Below are 13,753 nucleotides of genomic sequence, written 5' to 3'. Positions count from 1 at the left end.
GGTCCAGGTGGACGACTGGGGGCGGTCAACTGGGAATTAGCAGGGGTGTGACCACAGGGATGTCAGGAGAGGGTGGGGGTGGTGAGGGACAATGAGGGGGGTTGAAGGATGACGAGTATGAGCAGACAGTGGCTAAGATCAGTGTGATGGTCAGTGTAGACACTCAAGGGGGCGGGTCAGCGTGCTGAGTGTAGAATTCGAAGCTGGGTGGTTAAAACAGATGATTAGTATAGTCATCATGGTGGACATTCAGATGGATGGACAATGAGGGGTCAGCCACCACAACCATCGTGGATGGTCCCTAGAGGGTCACTGGATGCCCAGTGTGGTTCTCAGTGCTGGGGCCTCAGGGACAAGGAAGTCTCTTACCAGGGGGCCTGGAGGGCCCATCTGTCCAGGAGGTCCCAGGAGGCCTGGCTCACCCTGAGGATGAAATGGAGCATGGCGGTGCCCACCCTACCAGAGTCTGGGGTGGACATCCCCGAGCCCCCACCAGGGTCAGCTCCTCCCGGTTATGACAAGACAGCCCATGATGGAAGCACATAGCCTGAGCTCCCACCCCAGTCCCCACCCACTTACCACAGGGCCAGGGATCCCGCGGAGACCCTCAGGCCCCACACGCCCAGGGGGCCCTCGAGCCCCCACTGGACCTGTCCTCCCTGGGGGCCCATCAGGGCCTGGCTCCCCCTGAAACAAACAGGGGCAAGGGAGGGGGCAAGTGGAGTTAGGCGATACCTGCTGGGTACCCCAGCCAAGAGCTGTCAGGAAGGGAGAGGGCATTGGGGCCCATCTGAGATCATTGGCCCCCTCCCCACCCTGATACCCCAACCACTGGCGGAGGGTCAGCAAGGGACCACTCCTGGGTGGGGGCACTTACCTTGGCACCTTTCTCCCCTTCTCTGCCTTCGTGACCCATGCGGCCTCCAGGACCCTGAGATGGGAGAGACAGTAGTAAGTGGGGGTCTGTGTGGGCGAGTGGGGACTGCGTGGGCAAGAGGGACAAGGTGGGGGCCAGGGCGGCCAGGACGTGGATTGTCACTCACCCTCTTGCCAGGGGGCCCAGGGGGCCCCTGCTCCCCAGAAGCACCGGGTGGACCCTATGGAGATGATAACAGCAGTTATAGCATTAGCTTATGCGGATTGAGCATCACCATGTTTCTGGGTATCTCTGATCAGCTTTCCCCAAACATCACCCCAGCACTGGCCACCTCCCTCCCCCCAAGTCACTCACATCCTTGGCCGGTCCCAGAAAAGCAGAAGCATGGACGGTGGGTTGCTCATTCCCTGAGTTCCTCCCTAACCCACTTCTCTGACCCCCCAATTCCACTTAGCAGCCCCCAGCCCCCTCTCCCCTGCTTCCCCACTCACCGGTCCCCCAACATCGCCAGGGTCTCCCCTCTCCCCTGGGGGACCATCTGAACCCTACGGGTGGGAGCAGACAGAATTGAGGGGCGTCAGCTGAGGGGTACGTGAGAATTTGGGGGTGGGCTTGGAGGAAAGTGGGAGTCTGTCCTCTGACCCTGTCCACGACAGAGGGAGGGGGACGGAGACATAATCAAGGGAAACGGTGGACGTGGGGCCTGGGAGTGGAGCCACACCCACCAAAACTCCAGGGTCTCCTGGCGGTCCTAGATCTCCCGGGAGCCCTGTGGGGCCCTAGAACACAAGATAGTTCATTATCGTATTTCTGAATTGTTGAGCTTTCATTCATTTATTGAAGAGATAAACTGCCCAGGCCCAGGACGAGACACAAAAGCTCGCCCTAACGTATCTGGCCTTCTGGTGTTTGTTTCATGTGTGCAGATGTTAGACTAAGAATGTTCCGTGCGCCATTTGGCCTCATCTTTCCAGCTTAGGACTCACAGATGGACCGGATGACAGGGCGGCACAGCAAGGGGGGGGCGGTGACAAGATTCAAATCAGGGTCCCCACAGGCTCTGAAGCTCCTCATTGGCTCCCCTCAGGTGGCTCTGAGTCCACCCCATCCCATCTCTATGGTGGAAGGGTCTCCACTGCCATTTCAATGCCAAACCCTGCCTCAACCCCAAACCCATCCCAGCTTCAACCTCAGCCTTGATCTTTCCGACATCCTTGGAATGATTCCACGTGAATGCAAGTTGCACTCCATACAACAATGCATAACCACTGTATTTTGATGCTGCCTGATGGATGGATTGCTTGGTTCATTCATTCAACCATGTTCTGAACTGCCTATTGGGTCATGCATAGTGGGACAGGGACCCCTGGCTAGAAGTTTGGGAGCAGATTCAAGTGTGCATGAGTATCCACCCTGTCTTTTTTCTCCTCCCCACCCCCCAGGACTTACCACATCCCCTTTGCCTCCATCCTCTCCAGGGGGGCCTTTTTTGCCTGGGGGTCCAGCAGCCCCAGATGGGCCTGTGTCCCCCTTTTCACCAATTTCTCCCTTGGGCCCCTTTGTGAAAAAAGAGGCCAAAGGTTATGTGGTGTGGACTCTCTGGGGATCAAGGATTAGCATACCTGGATTCTGGAATCAGGGTGGGCAGGGATTTTCCTGGGGCCAGGGGTCAGGGTTGACTAGGTTACCCAAGGGTGAGAGGTCAGAGGGATCTAGGACTTCTAGAGCTCAAGCATCAGATGTCCCAGGCACCAGGATGTCACAGGCAAGGTTGGTCTAGCCCACATGTCACCTTTGAGTGAATTAGTAAAGGGCTCCTCTGGGCAACGCATCCCCATGCCAGGGGATTGTTTGGATTTGAGTTCCCACTTTCCCCCTTGACTCTGCACCCTTGGGCCATGTCCCCACCTGCCAGACTCTATGCAGCAGCCCTATCTGAGACCTTCCAGGGGTCTTTCACCAAGAGAACCAGGGGTACCCATAGGTCATGTGTCAGTGACCTAGGACTGCCCCAGGGTCCGGGGTCAAGATGCCCAAAGGTGAGTGGTTCCCCAAGATGTGTGCAAAAACCTCAGGGTACAATCACTCACCGGGATGCCTGGTGTTCCTGGGGGTCCTGGGTCACCAGCTTCCCCTGGTTCGCCCTTCAGGAGGCAGAATAGGGTGGGAAGGGGTCCCATTCTGGCAAGCGGACTGGCACCCCCTCCCCACCCTGCACAGCACCCTGCCCTCCGTCTCTCACCTTCTCGCCCACGGGGCCTGGTTGGCCAACCCCTCCAGGTAGCCCTGGAGGGCCCTGGAGAGACACCAAGGAGGGGAGGTTGGAATGTGGAATCTTGACACCCCTTTCTTGGGAAGTGAGTGTCCCCCGACTCTGAAGCATCCCAGCCCCACCCCACAGAGTTCTCACCTCTGATCCGCTGGGGCCATGGGGGCCACGAGGGCCTGGAGCTCCGTGGGGACCCTGTGGGGGAGTCAGAATAGCATCCGGTGGCCTCCAGAGTCTACAACGACCACAGACCCTTGATGCCGGTGGCCCAGAGACCCTTAAAATGACAATGGCACCCTGTACCCCCAAAACAGAGCCACTGGCCGCCCCACCCTGTGACCCTGCCTCCCCATCCCACCTTCCCCTGGGGGTCCATACCATGGCCCCTACATCGCCAACCTCCCCTTTCTCTCCGGGAAGGCCTGGCAGCCCCTGTGGAACAAAAAGCAAGATTGAAGCACAAGGTAGGGGGGAAGGAGAGGCATCACCTCCTAACTTGGTCACCCACCTGCAGGCCAGGAGGTCCAATCACCCCCACAAAGCCTCTCACTCCATCATCTCCTTTCTGCCCAAAGAGGCCTGGGGGTCCTCGGCGTCCCTGAGCCCCGTCTGCTCCCTGAGAAGAGGACAGGGACAGGAGCACCATTAAGAGTCAGGGTCAAAGGTTGGAGATGACATCAGGGTCAAGGGTCAGGATTGAGGTTAAGGGTTGGAGTCACCATTGAGATTAAGCTTGCAGAGGGTCAGGACTTAGTTTGGAGTCCAAGTTGAGGGTCAAGGCAAACCCAGTTTGAGATTGGCATTGGATGGTGAGTCGGTTTGGGGATTGAGGTTGAGGCCATGAGGTTAAGGGTCATATGGGACTGAGATGGAAGTTAGGGTTGGGTTTGAGGTTAGGGCCAGGGTCAGACTCAATGGGTAAGTCAGGTTGGGTTGAGCAACCATCATGTCTGGTTGACATGGGGTAGAAATTAAGGTCTTAAGTAGGGTTGAGATTGGGGCTGAGATGGGGTTTGGGGTTGGGACTGGGTCAAGTTTTGAGGTTTGCATTCACACTGGGTGTCGCGCTGAGGGGAAGATCAGGGTTGGGATTGAGACTGGGTCAGAGTCAGGTGGAGGACACACTCCCCTCCTATTAGGAACCCAGGGCGGGGTGGCAAAGCTGGAAGCACTCACCGGGGACCCTGGGTGCCCCACAGGACCCCGTATCCCCGTTGGTCCAGGTGGGCCCTGGGGGAAGGAAAAGTTGGAAACCCCTCAGATTCAGGACTGAGGAACCACTGGAGACATGCCTCACTGCCTCCCTGCCCACATCTCCTTACCAGGAAAATCCCCCCACTGGAAAGGGGCAGCTCCATCTCTTCCCCAACCCTGCTTTCCTAGCCACCAAGGAAAGGGACCAGAGATGGACATCTGTCTCAAGTTTGGCTCATGAGGACCTTTCCACCAAGATCCGGGGACTGAGAGCTGGCTTAGTGGCTCTGGGCCCTGGATCTGAAGTTTCCGGAGGGAAGTTGGACTGAGATGCCTCATGGCCAAGTAGAGTCACATGCAGAAAGAAGAGTTTGGTGTGTGCTACCAAGGAAAGGGAGAGGGGTGGGTGGTGGCCCCAGCCCCTCCTGGCCCTATGGGGACCCCTCTCTGCCTGCAGGTGGGATCTAGGGCACCTTTACTCCAGGGAGCTTTGGTGGCTCCCACGCCTTGTAGGTGTCAAGCTGGGGCTCAGCAGGGCAGGAAGCCCTGTGGCCTCCCCCCTCCCCTCTCCACACCCCTGGCCCCCCTCACCTCCCCCAAGGGCCCCTGACTTACCACATCCCCCTTGTCTCCTTTGCTGCCCTTGTGACCAGGGGTGCCCACCTCTCCCTGCAGAGGCAACGCGGTGAGGGAGGAACTGGACTTTCCTTTCCCCACCTCCTCCCCCCGGACTCTCCCTCTCTGTAAACCTCACCTTGTCCCCTTCCTCGCCAGAAGGCCCAACGGCTCCTGGGGGTCCAGGAAGCCCCAGGGGCCCTGGGATCCCATCTTTGCCAGTGGGGCCAGGGGAGCCACGTTCACCCTGTCGGGGGGAGTATTGAAATGGGGGTGTTAGGGGTCAGGGCAGGAGCTCCCTGCAGGGGTGGGGTCTGGGGTACGTAAGAGGGCTGGGGTCTGAGGATGCCTGCAGAGTGAACCGGGCAGGTCACTTACCGGAGAACCCTTTTCGCCTGCAGGACCCACGGGGCCTTGGCCTCCACTTTGGCCAGGAAGTCCAATGCCTCCTGTTGGGCCCAAAGGGCCCCGCTCACCAGGGGAGCCCTGAAAACAGGGGCAAAGCGTCAGGGATAACAGTGGCCATAGCTGTCACATGTGCAGGGATCAGTGGTTATCAGCCTGGGACCCAACCTGCTGTCCTCCCCACTGCCACCAGAGGGCGCCTGGGAGCATCTGCGTCGGGACCTGTCTTTCCCTTGCTTAGAACCCTCCATGGCTCCCACCTAATTGAAGTAGGAAAAGCCAAATCCTCACTGCAGTCCACAGGGCCCTGCACAGTCTGGCCCCAGCACTTCCCTGCCCTCTCCTCCTCCTGCTCTTTCCCTCGCCCACTCCATAAGGTCTCCTTGTTCCTCAGACATGTCAGGCACAGGCCAGCCTCAGGGCCTTTGCACATGCTATTCCCTCTGCCAGGACTGCTCCTCTCTCAGACATCCCCCTGACTCCTCCCTCTCCTTCTGCAGGTCTCACTCAAATGTCACCTTCCCTCACCCTCCTACTGGACAGTAGGTGGGAATAGCTCTGCATGCACCCTACTTTTCTCTCTATTTGGCATTCACAGCCCGAGTCCTTTGCTTCCCCCCACTGGGATGTAAGCTCCAAGAGAAGAGGGGTTTTTGCATCCTGATGTCCACCACATAGGTGAGCAGTCGGCAGATGCAGCATCTCAGTGGGGTTTCCAATACTCAGTGCAACAGGGTGTCCTCATCAAGGCTGTTTGAATTTTACAGTCAAGGAAACTGAGGCTCACAGAGAAATGTGACTACAGCCGTGGAGTGGCAGAGGTGGGTTTATCCCCAAGAGGGCTGACTTAAGTCGGGACTCCACCCCACTTCCCAGAGACCCCGAGTCCCTTCGCCCCAGCCAGGGGGGGGTTGCACTTACATTGGCCCCAACAGGGCCTGGGGGACCCTTGTCACCCTTCAAACCAGTAGGTCCCTGGAGGAGAAGATGAGGCAGAGTCAAGTGAGCCCCAAGGCTGTCCCCACCCTGGGAGCTCACAGTCCCCAGCCCCCGCCCACTGGGCACCGAGATTTGGGGCTGCTGGGTCCCCCAGACCTCTCCAGCCCTGTGCCTTGGCTTCCCAGTTGCCCCCACCCCAGGCGCATCACCTCCTCCCTCCCCGGTGTTCCCCTTCCCTCCTCTGCCTCCCAGCCTAGGCAGGAACGTGGCCAGCTACTCACCAGGTCGCCGGGGGGTCCTTGGGGGCCAGGGAAGCCCCTGGGTCCAGGTGATCCTTCCTTGCCAAGCGGCCCCAGAGGCCCCAATTCCCCCTGCAGGAGTGCAGAGGAGGGGGTCAGGCTCCAGAGAGGGGGCGTCTCCCCCTGCCCTGTGACTCTGGGCCCCCTCCCCCATGGGGCTCGTTCTGAGCCTCGAGGAGGTCTGGGGGGCATCGAGAGGCCTTTGGGACTGTGCAATCAGGATGTCCCACGGGGCAGGGTCTCACCTTGGCCCCCTCTCTGCCTTCCAGGCCTGGAAGGCCTTGTTCACCAGGGGGTCCGGGAGGGCCCGGGGGCCCCCTCTCCCCCAGAGGTCCCGCTTCTCCCATCTTTCCCTGGAAGGGAAGAAGATGCCTCTTGAATAGGGCTTGGCCTGCAGGGGTTCCAGTTTACACACACACACACACACACATCTCCCCCAAATGGCACAAAATAGGGGAGGCTTGTGGGTCCACTCTGACCTGGGGACCCACAACACCGGCTGGTCCAGGCGGCCCTGTCTGACCTTGGAAGCCCTGGGGAGAAGAAAATGGGGGTGTCCCATGAGGGAAAGAAAGGGAGAGTCTAACGGGCTTGGGGCTCAGAGGTCAAGGGATCACTCACCAATTCCCCTCTTTGTCCTGGGTGCCCGGGTCGCCCCTCTTTCCCCTGGGAGCCCTGGAGGATAAGTTTGGGGAGAGTTGAGGCACAGATATGGGGAGGCTCCCCCAACCCAGACTCTCCCCACCCGACCCCTGGTCAGGGTGGGCTTACTCACGGGGGGACCCTTTGGCCCAGGGAACCCAGGAGAGCCTTGCAGACCGAGGAGACCCTGGAACGGAACCGGAAATCATTACCCAATCCCTCCTGCCTGGGACCCCAGGCCCCGCACTCTGAAAACCAGAGCGCTGGCGATGAGGCAGGTACGGCCAAGCCTCTGCACACCACATAGCCAGTCACTCCATTCGCCACTGTAGCCCTTTGTGGGTGGGAAGCTAGGTCTTACCATTTATAGAGGAGGAAACTGAGACACAGAGAGATTAAGTAACTTGCCCAAAGTCACACAGCTGGTGACTAACAGAGCTTAGACTTGAACTCAAGGCTCTCTGACTTCAGAGGCAGTGCTCTTTCCACAGCATTCTAATGTCTCCCACCCTGTGCGTTTGCACCCCACCCTGAATCTCACACGTGCGCACACACACACACACAAACTAACCTTTTCTCCAGGTGTGCCAGGGGCCCCGTCCTGGCCCACATCTCCCTAGGACAGAGTGAACGAGACTCAGGCCCCAGACCAACTCACCTGGGAGGAGCTGGGAGGGACTGGGAGTGGCTGGGTAAACCTGAGGCCAAAGGGCTGTCTGGGGGGCTTAAGCCCCCACCCACCCCTTACCTTGGGGCCCGGCTGCCCAGTGGCACCAGGTTGTCCCCTCTCTCCACGGGAGCCCTGAAGAGGGAAAAGGCAAAGATTAGCAGGGAGGTGGTGGGGTGCCTTGGAGGTAAGACCAAGTCCCAGGCCGCCTCTCTGTGACCCCCTCCGTGCCCACCAGAGACACCGACACAACCCGCACCCCTCCCCTGCCCACGCATGACCTCTCCACCCCCTCTCCTCTCGGAGCCCCTCCTTCCCCTGCCCTGATCCCCAAGACCCAGGGGACAGAAGGGGGGCAGCTCTGCATAGGGTGCTTTCTTACTGGTGGGCCCCGCTCTCCTTCCTGCCCCGGCTGGCCTGCCTTCCCCTGCAAAGGAAACAGGGCACGGCAGGCAGAAAGGAGTTTCGGTGCAAAGGCAGGTCACAAACACACAAACACTCCCAACCGCAGACCCGGGAAAACATGTGCTGCGCATGTAGTCACAAGCCTTTCCTTCACATACACAGGCACAAACCTCACACAACCACATAATGATCACAGAGGCCCAGTGACTCACTCAACTGCACCTCCAAGATCCGAGCAAGCAAGCACGTTCTAACGTCGGTCACAGCCCCACACACAAATGCACGTCACCTGCTGTGCCTTCAGCAAGCCATGGCCTCAGGTGGAGACCCAGGGCTCGCCGTGTGACATTCCCGCACAAGCACACACACCAGCATAAACTCTGCATGGCTTCACATGGGGGCACAGGCCAGCACACAGGGATGAACACACGCTCACGTCCAAATGCAGGGTGTCCATTCACACTGGGTCGCAAGAGGACCGCTGCAACACGAAGCGTGCACGAAAACACACTCAGTGTACAATGAGACACACGTGCATATGTGTATAATGACATCTGCTCACACGTGCACCTGTGCCCCGCACACCCCCTCCTGTCCCCAGCCTGCATTGCGATGCAGGCTTAGGCTGTTGTTTAGCTATCCCATGTCCCCAGGCTGCAGCCCCCAGACCCTGTCCTATCAACACTGAGAGCCGCATGGAATCCAGGCCTGCACGTGCTCACAGATATGTGCAGTAATGCTAGGTGTATCCTGCCCGACACACAAGGACATGTGTGCACATGAGTGCTTCCAGGACACAGCCACCCGCACAGCCCCGCACACCGCCCCCCTTGGGCCAGCCCTTCCCTGTCCCAGTGCCTCCCTGGCATGACTCACCCGCTTCCCTTTTTCTCCGAATGGTCCCAAGGATCCAGGAAATCCAGGAGATCCCTGAGTTGAGAAAACCAAAGGGAAGAGGCAAGAGGCCCATTTGGGCCACTGAGTTCAGAAGCTTCCTTGGTCCTTCCAGCCACAGACTCCTCCAAGTCCCTCCCCCTGGCCACGCTGGCATCTCCTTGTTTCTTGGATGTCCAGTGTGCCCCTTTGGCCTACAATGCTCTCCTCCCAGGAGTCCACAAAGCCAGCTACTCAGCATCATTTGGATCTCATGCCAACGTCACCTCCACCAAGAAGCCCTCTGCCAACGTTCTGTCCTCCAAGTCCCCCTCTGTTGGCCACTTTGTCCTGTTTTCCTCCCCATAATGCTTGAGCTGAAGCATAATGCTTGCTTATTCCACGTTCCCCACCAGGTCATACCCTCACTCCTCTCTTTCCCCACTGCTAAGCGCCTAGCGGGAGCCTTGTCAACCAACAAACTCCAGCCAGGGCCACCCTGGCCATCTTGGGAGGCGCCATCCCAACCTGAGGGAAGACAGCACGGGAATCTGAAATCCCCTCTGACCCTGATGGCTCAGACAGACGGGTCTAGGCCAGAAAATATCTAGCCCCCGGAATCCAGCAAGTCAAACTGCACCCCAGGTCCTCTTCCCTGCCTTCCCATAGAAGCCTGCACACACACACACACTTACTTGTTGATATCTCATTATTGATGAATCAGTTTCCTACCAATCAAACTTGACAGATGACTACTTCTGCTATTGATCAAAATCCCCCTTCCCTGGGCACCTACTTTGTTGCAGAGCCTGTACCAAAGGCTTTGCCTGCATCGTTCAATTGTATAGCTTTATCTGATTCGAATCCCAGATTGTTTTTTGTTTTGTGTGTTTTGTTTGGTGTTATTTTTGCTGCACAAAGCTTTATTGATCACACTTGGTTCACAGCTTGTCAGAGGGTGTCAGGGTGGCTGGTTAAAAAGATCCTCCTGACCTTCCTGGCAATGTGGGACAGATATCCTGGAATGAGCTGGGACTCAGCTCCAAGGGATTGAGAAAAATCCTAGAATGCGCTGAGACCCAGCATCAAGGGATTGAGAAAACCTTCTCGACCAAAAGCCGGAAGAGTGAAATGAGACAAAGTGTCAATGGCTGAGAGATTCCAAACAGAGTCGAGAGGTTATCCTGGAGGTTATTCTTACGCATTGAGTAGATATCACCTTGTTATTCAAGATGTAAGGGAGAGGCTGGAGGGAACTGCCTGAAAATGTGGAGCTATGTTCCAGTGTGACAGTGTGATTGTGAAAACCTGTGTCTGATGCTCCTTTTATCTACCTTGTCAACAGATGAGTAGAACATATGGAATAAAAATAAATAATAGGGGGAACAAATGCTAAAATAAATTTAGATTGAAATGCTAGTGATCAATGAAAGGGAGGGGTAAGGGGTATGGCATATATGAATTTTTTTCTGTTGTCTTTATTTCTTTTTCTGAATAGATGCAAATGTTCTAAGAAATGATCATGACGATGAATATGCAACTATGTGATGATATTGTGAATTACTGATTATATATGTAGAATTGAATGATCAAAAGTTAAGAATGTGGGCGGGCCGCGGTGGCTCAGCGGGCAAGGTGCTTGCCTGCTATGCCGGGGGACCTCGGTTCGATTCCCGGCCCCAGCCCATGTAACAAAAAACGGAGAAACAAAATACAATAAAACAAGAAAATGTTTAAAAGATGTTTCCCTTTCTTCCTTCCTTCCTTCCTTCTATCCTTCCTTCCTTCTCTCTGTCTTTCCTTTAAAAAAAAAAAAAAAAAAAAAAAAAAAAAAAAAAAAGTTAAGAATGTTTGCATTTGTTATTATATATTGTTTTAATTTTAAAATTAATTTTTAAAAATCCCCCCCAGCTCAAGGGTGGGGCTCAGGCAGAAGCCTGGATGTCAAGGGAAAGCAGAGGGGATACCTAAAGGCCTCTTCACTCTGGAAGTCTCTAGCTGTGCTTGAGTGTGAGCCTTTCGCAGAGAAACTTGCCCAGCCTGGCCTGACTGACCAGCTGCGTGGCCGTGGACAAGTGGCGATTCCCCTCCAACACGCGTCCTTGTCTGTAACCTGGAGATACCACCAGCAGCTCTCTCACCAGGTTTTGGTGAGGATTAAATACTGCCCATAAAGGGCTTTATATGCTGTTTGCCACATCACACATGCTCAAGAAATGTTAGCTGCCATGGCTGTTATTTATGATTATTATTACTGACCTCCCTCTAACTGATACACTATACCCCTTGCAAAACGCACAGCTCATTGCCTGAGAAACTCAGATCGGGCTTGGCTAGGAGCTTCCCTCTCAATTCCCCTGAACCTCTGTCCCCCCCCACTGAATAATATACTCAGTGGTCCCTGGAGTTTATTCCCAAACCCTGTTTATGCCAGTTACACCTTCTGTCAGAGTCAGGTAATTTAATGAAATTTGTAAAAACTGTTAAAATATGGACAGGAAAAGAGAGAAGTCTATCAAAACTAAGTGAAATGGCCCAAACACCCCTAAAGAGAGGGATAGAGAGATAAAAAGTGATGGTGGAATTATATAAAGATAGGATTTAACAAATGAGCATGATTGCTGAATCATTAAATTGATATCTCCTTTAGTCCCCAGTACCTTAGAGCAGTTAGAAGTAAAAACTTAAAATTGTGGAATTGTAACCAAACTCTGAAATATGTTCTACAGCTGATTGTGGTGCTATGCTTTGAAATTTATTGCTTTTTTGTATATATGTCATTTTTCACAAAAAAGAAAAAAGTCAATTGTGATGATAAAAAATATATATATTCCTTCTAGCCTCTAATGTGCTGAAGCAGCTAGAAGGAAAAACCTGAGAGGATTGTATGGTAGCCCATGACATACTCTGGGATCTGTCCTGTACCTACTTGTTGAAGAGTGCTTTTGAAAACTATTGCTTTTTTCTTTCTTTGCTTTGTATATATGTTATACCATATAATTTTAAAAGTTAAAAAAAAAATACCAAGTGACATGGAAAAGACTTGATATAAAGGAAAATCACTAAAAACAAAATATTGCTGTTAAATTAGGTGTCAGTAAAATAACTGCACCAGCTTCAGCGGGCAGAGGCGTGGAATTCTGGAAAGAATCTGCATGCAGATTTCTTCCTAAGTGTCTTTAAATTCCTGCTCTACTTTATATAAATAGACGCTATAAATCACCAGTGATGTAATATAGGTGTGGTTGAGGGAAAAAAGTTGAGTCTAATTAGATTAGACCACAGACTGGCAAGCAAATGTACATTTTTGTGTAAGCACATTTTATTATACATTATAATTAATTCCAAATATGTAAGACGGGTATTTTTAATGACCCGCCTCCTTAACCGACTTCTTTGAAAGGCCAATCTCAATCACACCAAATGAGGAGGAGCCTACAGTTTCATTATTATCCCCATCAACAATATTAATTAATCAAATGAATGGGGTATATTCTACTGTATCCCCAATTGGCTTCTAGGAAAGCAGCCTCAAAGACTTGCCCAAGGTCATTCAAAGGGTAAGTGGTAGGTATTTGAGCCCAGGTCTGCCCGATCCCATACTTCCTCAAGGACCCATCTGGTGGGACATGATAGTTCACAGCCTGACCCCCAGCTGTGAAATGGTCTCTGAGTCCAGCTCCCACCCATCCCGGCCCCTAGCACCTCACCTTAGGACCTGGACGGCCAGGATATCCTGGGAGACCTGGCACCCCGAGCTTGCCCTGCAGGGAAATGATGGAATAGAGGTCAGGAATTGCAGCCTGAGAGAGAAAGGATCAGGGGTGGCTGTGGACCGGTGGAGGGGCAGGAAGGTGGGAGCCAAGGAAACGTTAAGTCCTGGCTCCTGCCTGCAAGGGGCTTATCTTTGGGAAGGTCACTTGAGTGCCCAGCACCTCAGTTTTCTTGTCTGTAAAATGGGTCTAATCTACTATTTCATGCAGTGATTGTGGGGATAAAAATAAAATCATGTGCCTAGAATTGCTCTGCAACCCTGAGCTGAGGCATCAAAGAAGATGACAAGCCTGATAGCAGTCTCCCAAGGCCAGAGATGCACAGGCAGAGGGCAGAAGGCAAAGGGGACAGGGGACACTATGGCTGCAGGATGGGAAGCTGGAGGGCGGAGAGTGGAGGGAGTGACCATGGTTCTTTCACCTTCTCCCCAGCTGAGCCTGGGGGCCCCTCCTCTCCAGGTGGTCCCGCCTGCCCCTTCAGCCCTTCGGGGCCATCTTCTCCCCGGGGACCCAGAGGTCCAGAGGGCCCCTGGAATAGGGAGGAGAGAGTCAGTCCCTTTGGCACTCCTACCCCCTTTAGCCCCCTCTATTGTTCGATACCTTAGCCCAGCTCACCCTGTCCCCCAGTCTTCCCCAAGCCCCTGAGATCCACCAGCCCCCTCATCTGGAGCTCGCCTTACCCTATCGCCTTTAAGTCCTGCCTCACCCTTGAAGCCTGGGAAACCATCCCCTCCCTGAATGGGAAAGAACACAGAGGTCAGAGGTCAGCACTGCAGGGGGAGGACCCAGCCAGGG

At 54.7% G+C, this 13,753-nt stretch overlaps 1 protein-coding gene across 1 annotated transcript in view; it reads right to left on the bottom strand.

Annotated features, from left to right (window-relative positions):
* Positions 1–13,753, bottom strand: part of COL5A3 (collagen type V alpha 3 chain) — a 34,773-nt gene that overhangs the window by 7,667 nt on the left and 13,353 nt on the right. Inside the window, exons 28-56 of the mRNA XM_077121892.1 lie at positions 13,639–13,692; positions 13,380–13,487; positions 12,896–12,949; positions 9,189–9,242; positions 8,290–8,334; positions 7,989–8,042; positions 7,812–7,856; positions 7,374–7,427; positions 7,220–7,273; positions 7,078–7,131; positions 6,844–6,951; positions 6,581–6,670; positions 6,282–6,335; positions 5,334–5,441; positions 5,095–5,202; positions 4,956–5,009; positions 4,323–4,376; positions 3,655–3,762; positions 3,525–3,578; positions 3,288–3,341; positions 3,120–3,173; positions 2,968–3,021; positions 2,327–2,434; positions 1,603–1,656; positions 1,369–1,422; positions 1,044–1,097; positions 878–931; positions 580–687; positions 370–423 (exon numbers count right to left, since the gene is read on the bottom strand). Coding sequence (XP_076978007.1) covers positions 370–423; positions 580–687; positions 878–931; positions 1,044–1,097; positions 1,369–1,422; positions 1,603–1,656; positions 2,327–2,434; positions 2,968–3,021; positions 3,120–3,173; positions 3,288–3,341; positions 3,525–3,578; positions 3,655–3,762; positions 4,323–4,376; positions 4,956–5,009; positions 5,095–5,202; positions 5,334–5,441; positions 6,282–6,335; positions 6,581–6,670; positions 6,844–6,951; positions 7,078–7,131; positions 7,220–7,273; positions 7,374–7,427; positions 7,812–7,856; positions 7,989–8,042; positions 8,290–8,334; positions 9,189–9,242; positions 12,896–12,949; positions 13,380–13,487; positions 13,639–13,692 — 1,962 coding nt within the window. The remainder of the gene's footprint in view (positions 1–369; positions 424–579; positions 688–877; positions 932–1,043; positions 1,098–1,368; positions 1,423–1,602; positions 1,657–2,326; positions 2,435–2,967; positions 3,022–3,119; positions 3,174–3,287; positions 3,342–3,524; positions 3,579–3,654; positions 3,763–4,322; positions 4,377–4,955; positions 5,010–5,094; positions 5,203–5,333; positions 5,442–6,281; positions 6,336–6,580; positions 6,671–6,843; positions 6,952–7,077; positions 7,132–7,219; positions 7,274–7,373; positions 7,428–7,811; positions 7,857–7,988; positions 8,043–8,289; positions 8,335–9,188; positions 9,243–12,895; positions 12,950–13,379; positions 13,488–13,638; positions 13,693–13,753) is intronic.

Source organism: Tamandua tetradactyla, chromosome 11 (genome assembly GCF_023851605.1).
Source record: "Tamandua tetradactyla isolate mTamTet1 chromosome 11, mTamTet1.pri, whole genome shotgun sequence".
Lineage (NCBI taxonomy): Eukaryota > Metazoa > Chordata > Mammalia > Pilosa > Myrmecophagidae > Tamandua > Tamandua tetradactyla.
This window is presented reverse-complemented; position numbering and strand designations above follow the sequence as displayed.